Source organism: Rhinopithecus bieti, unplaced genomic scaffold (assembly GCF_001698545.2).
Source record: "Rhinopithecus bieti isolate Rb0 unplaced genomic scaffold, ASM169854v2 scaffold_47707, whole genome shotgun sequence".
In the NCBI taxonomy this organism is placed as follows: Eukaryota; Metazoa; Chordata; class Mammalia; order Primates; family Cercopithecidae; genus Rhinopithecus; species Rhinopithecus bieti.
In genome coordinates, this window is record NW_016819117.1 from 1,738,945 (window position 1) to 1,744,278 (window position 5,334).

The window sequence follows — 5,334 nt, forward strand, 5'->3', positions numbered from 1 at the left end:
GGGTGCTGACTGCTGCCTGCAAATTCTACCCGAGTGAAGGGTTTGCTTTCCTACTGATCTTCCTTTGGCTAGAAAAGTGACAAAACTGAGCTGGGTAGGGTATGTTACAGGGGCGAGAGCTTCAGTGGCCTGTTTATCCGGAGGAGTTGTAGCTGGAGCGGCTCCTGTGGCGGCGGCGGCCCGGGGAGCGTGATCTCTGGCGCACAGGGGACCTGCACCTCGGGGAGCGGGACCTTCTCCTCATCCGTGGCGGAGACCTGCGCCACATGGGCGGTGGTGGCAACATTCTCCTGGGAGGGCTAAATCTCCTGGGGGGTGGCCTAGGCCAGGGGGCCAGCACGGCAGTGGCAGTGATCTCCTGGCCATCGATTTGTCCTCCATCCATGTGCTTCAGCGCCTTCTCAGCTTCATCTGGATTCTCAAACTCTACCTATGCATAGCCTTTGGACAGATGGGGATGCATCCTTTCCACGGGCATGTCAATCATTTTAATTTTCCCATAGGTGGAAAATATCTCCATGATGTGATCCTTTGTCACATTCCTGGTGAGTCTCCCAATATGCACTTTGGTGGGCTTAGGAGATGGGCTCCGCCTTTTCCTCTCCTTTTCATCTCTTTTAGGTGGTTTGGATTTGGAGCGGGAGCGCCTCCTGTTGTCGTGTCTGCGCCGAGAAGGACTTGGAGAGCCGGAAGAGCTGCTGGAGCTGGAGCTGCGGGAGGTGCTGGAGCTTCCTGAGCGGCTGGATGCTGAGGAAGAGCTGGAGCCACTGCTTGAGCCAGTGCTGGTGCTGGAGCCTGAGCTGGAAGTNCGCCTCGGGGAGCGGGACCTGCAGGAAGAGGAGAAACCACATCAGAGTAGTTCAGGCTGTAGGGGCAAGCTAGCTTCTTTCTGGGTAATTCCCCAGTTTTACTTTTCTTTTCTTTTTTTTTTTTTTTTTTTTTTTTTTTTTTTTTTTTTTTTTTTTTTTTTTTTTTGAGATAGAGTCTCGCTCTGCCGCCCGGGCTGGAGTGCAGTGGCCGGATCTCAGCTCACTTCAGCTCACTGCAAGCTCCGCCTCCCGGGTTCACGCCATTCTCCTGCCTCAGCCTCCCGAGTAGCTGGGACTACAGGCGCCCGCCACCACGCCCGGCTAGTTTTTTGTATTTTTTAGTAGAGACGGGGTTTCACTGTGTTAGCCAGGATAGTCTCGATCTCCTGACCTCATGATCCACCTGTCTCGGCCTCCCAAAGTGCCGGGATGACAGGCTTGAGCCACCGCGCCCGGCCCCCAGTTTTACTTTTCTGAGATAGAATCTCACTCTGTCACCAGGCCAGAGTGCAGTGGCATGATCTCGGCTCACCACAACCTCTGCCTCCCCGGTTGAAGCGATTCTCCTGCCTCAGCCTACCAAACAAATGGGACTTCAGGTGTGCGCCACCATGCCCAGCTAATAATTGTATTCTTTCTTTTGATATGGGGTCTCACTCTGTTGTCCAGGCTGAGTGCAGTGGTGCAATCTCAGCTCACTGCAAGCTCCACCTCCTGGGTTCACGCCATTCTCCTGCCTCAACCTCCCAAGTAGCTGGGACTACAGGTGCCTGCCACCACGCACAGCTAATTTTTTGTATTTTTAGTAGACATGCGGTTTCAATGTGTTAGCCAGGATGGGCTCGATCTCCTGACCTCGTGATCCGCCCGCCTCAGCGTCCCAAAGTGCTGGGATTACAGGCGTGAGCCACCACACCCAGCTGAAGTTTTACTTTTTAATACCAGAAATTGGGACAGGTCCCACCTGATGGGCCTGCCCTGAGCTCTTGGGAACGGGTGCTTGTGAGACCCAAGGCAGAAGCCCAGGCTTTCCTCCTCTTCCCCAAAGGCTGAAAGCACAACTCACCACTGGCAAGGGAGGCTGAACTGTGGCGTCTGCCGAGGAATTACCACCCCCGCCTCACAACCCTTCTGACCCCCAACTTCTCCCTCTCCTAGCCCTTCTTGTTAGCTCAGAAAAAAAGTGGGCCTGCACCTGGGCTCACAGGTCTAGTGGTCTCCTAGGAAGGCCACACCACACCACTGCCCAGACTCACGAAGCTATGTTGGTGCAACTCTAGGGCATCTCCTGCTCTCTCCATGAGCTCTGAAGGGCTCCTCCTCTCTGCCGCCTCTCCCTCTCCTGCCACCACAGCAGAAGGCAGGCAGGCAGGGCTGGATAGAAGGTCCCAAAGCCACTGCGGTCACATGAGGTTTGTGGCCTGGTTAGTCCACTGAAACTACAGATTGTTTACCTTCTCCTCATCCGTGGCGGAGACCTGCGCCACATGGGCGGTGGTGGCAACATTCTCCTGGGAGGGCTAAATCTCCTGGGGGGTGGCCTAGGCCAGGGGGCCAGCACGGCAGTGGCAGTGATCTCCTGGCCATCGATTTGTCCTGTTGAAAAAGAGAGCAAGTCATAAAACATCTAACAAGCAACTACCCTAGACAAGGCATGCCACAGTGAACGAGACAGGCCTGGGGGCACAATGACAATGTAAGATAATCACAGAAATAGGGCCAGGCACAGTGGCTCATGCCTGTAATCCCAGCACTTTGGGAGGCTGAGGCAGGCAGATCACGAGGTGAGGAGATTGAGACCATCCTGGCTAACGTGTTGAAACCTCATCTCTACTAAAAATACAAAAAATCAGCTGGGCGTGGTGGGGGGCACCTTCAGTCCCACCTACTTGGGAGGCTGAAGCAGAATGGCGTGAACCCGGGAACCAGAGGCTGCAGTGAGCGGAGATAGTGCCACTGCACTCCAGCCTGGGCAACAAGAGTAAAACTCCGTCTCAAAAAAAAAAAAAAAAAAATCACAGAAATAACATTATGACTAATGTTTCATGAGGAAAAGAAGCATGGACACAAACAGGAGACACCAATTTCCGTGTGTCGAGGCAGCCTCCCAAGTCAAGAGTCATCCAAGTCAAGAGCTAAACAATGTGCTGGAGGCCAGGTGCGGAGGCTCACGCCTGTAATGCCAGTGCTTTGGGAGGCTGAGGCAGGTGGATCACGATGTCAGGAGTTCGAGACCAGACTGGCTAACATGGTGAAACCCCATCTCTACTAATGAGCTGACATCAAGCCATGGCACTCCAGCCTGGGCAACAGACTGAGACTCCATCTCAAGGGAAAACAAAAAAAAAAAAAAAAAAAAGAAAAAGAATGTGCTGGAATCCACTAGGAGGAAGAGAAGGGCTCTGCAGGGCCCTGTGCTGGGAAGGACCCAAAGCACTGGTGAGAGAAGGCAACAGAAGGCCCCAGGGTCAGGGTGGGGCTTCCTGGTAGGGCCATGCAGGTAGTATCAGCGTTTGCGCTTCCTTCTCCTCCAACCAAGGGAAGCCAGGTCTGGGGCTAAGAGAATGGCGAGAACTTCTCTTAGGAGGGCTCTGTGGCAGAGAGGAGCATGAATCAACATCAAATGATTTGGTAGGGAAATGGAAGGATTCAGGGAACAGCTGGGAGATAAAATTGCCAGAGCTTGGTGATGGATGGGATGGGGGTGGTAAGGGACCATCGGGATGAGCTTCCATTTACGGAGAGGTGGGGCTTCGGTGGGGAGCAGCACGAAGGAAGTTTCAGGAGATGCCAAAGACTTTACGTTTGGAAACAAGCAGTCTCAGAGAGGTGGCTCTGCATGGGGACGGCATTGAAACACACGCCATGTGCATGAAGCAAGGAGAGGCAGTGTGGGATGTGGGCTCCAGGGAGAGAGGAAAGGAAATGGAGGTGCAAACCCAGGAAGGGGAGCATGTGCCCCAACCTCAAGAATTGTCTGGTAGCTGGGGATATCAGAAGCCCAAGCACAACCCCTTTTGTGACCTAAGGGGGAAAGGGCTCTTTTGTTTTCTCAACTGTACCTTCAAGGTACATGGGGACTAACTTGGGCACGTGGCTATGTATTCAGAACATACTTAAAAGGTTTAACTTCAGTAAACTCAGCTTAAGTTAGCCCAAATTAGGGATTTCACAGCACTGACTCTACAATAATGAAAAAAAATCCATCTTCTGTGTAGCTGCCAGTAAAGGCCAACCCCTTCTCATCTCCTCTGGAGACAGGGTGGACTCACTCCATTCAAAGACAGTATGGAGGACACACAAAAAATCCTACCAGAATCTTACGAGAAGTTGGAATGTCTATAATCACACCCACCCAGAAGGTACCTGGGTCTCCTGGGTTTTTAGCTCAGCAAGCACTCAGACTGTCAAACAGCAGATAATCAGCAGACTCCAAAGCAAAGGCGTGACTTACAAGGCCAACAGCTGATGTGAGGGCACAGAGCTCCTAACCCATTTCAGGACTTAAGTAACTTGAAAGAGAAGTTAGTCAAGTATCAAGGAAACTTTCCTAATGCCTGAAGGGCAATTACTGAAAAAAACCAGTTAAGCTATTTATACAGTTTGTAACAGGGCCTCAGAGGATGGAAAGTTCTGGGGCATGCACACTCCACTCCCCACCAGGCCCGGCAGCCCAGACAGCACTGTAGGCTTGTTCTCAGCGCCAGCCGCCTCAGTCAGAGCAGCAGGGAGTGGCGCAGAGATGACTCCACATTCCTCAAAATGCTGACTTGAGGACAAAATGCCACCCAAAACGATTCACAAGGGTCCATGTGCTTTTAAAACCATTCTGCTGGCCAGGCGTGGTGGCTCACACCTGTAATTCCAGCACTTTGGAAGACCAAGACATGCGGATCACGAGGTCAGAAGATTGAGACCATCCTGGTCAACAGAGTGAAACCCCGTCTCTACTAAAAATACAAAAAAAAAAAAAAAAAGTTTAGCTGGGCGTTAATGGCAGGTGCCCATAGTCCAGCTACTCGGGAGGTTGAGGCAGGAGAATGGTGTCAACCCAGGAGGCAGAGCTTGCAGTGAGCCGAGATTACGCCCCTGCACCCCAACCTGGGCGACAGAGGGAGACTCCGTCTCAAAAAAAAAAAAGAAAAAGAAGAAACCATTCTGCCCAGATACAAATAGCTATAAACGTCATGAGTGGTTATGATACAGGAGTTTAAGAAATAAACTGTATAAATTCAGTAAATCCAGTCACTCAGCAAAATAAAACTAAAAATGCTGAAACACTGGGAAACTTCTGGTTCTCAGAAATGATTACAGAAAATATTCCCAGGCCGGGCGCGGTGGCTTAAGCCTGTAATCCCAGCACTTTGGGGGGCCGAGACGTGCGGATCACAAGGTCACAAGGTCAGGAGATCGAGACCATCGTGGCTAACATGGTGAAACCCCGTCTCTATGAAAAATACAAAAAAAACTAGCCGGGCGAGGTGGCGGGCGCCTATAGTCCCAGCTACTCGGGAGGCCGAGGCAG

General features: G+C 51.9%; 1 protein-coding gene across 1 annotated transcript in view; it reads right to left on the reverse strand.

Annotated features, from left to right (window-relative positions):
* Nucleotides 1-534: 534 nt before the first annotated feature.
* RNPS1 (RNA binding protein with serine rich domain 1) overlaps nt 535-5,334 on the reverse strand; it is a 15,301-nt gene continuing 10,501 nt past the window's right edge. The window contains exons 6-8 of the mRNA XM_017858298.1: nt 2,264-2,405; nt 784-827; nt 535-662 (exon numbers count right to left, since the gene is read on the reverse strand). Of these exons, the coding sequence (XP_017713787.1) occupies nt 535-662; nt 784-827; nt 2,264-2,405 (314 nt within the window). The remainder of the gene's footprint in view (nt 663-783; nt 828-2,263; nt 2,406-5,334) is intronic.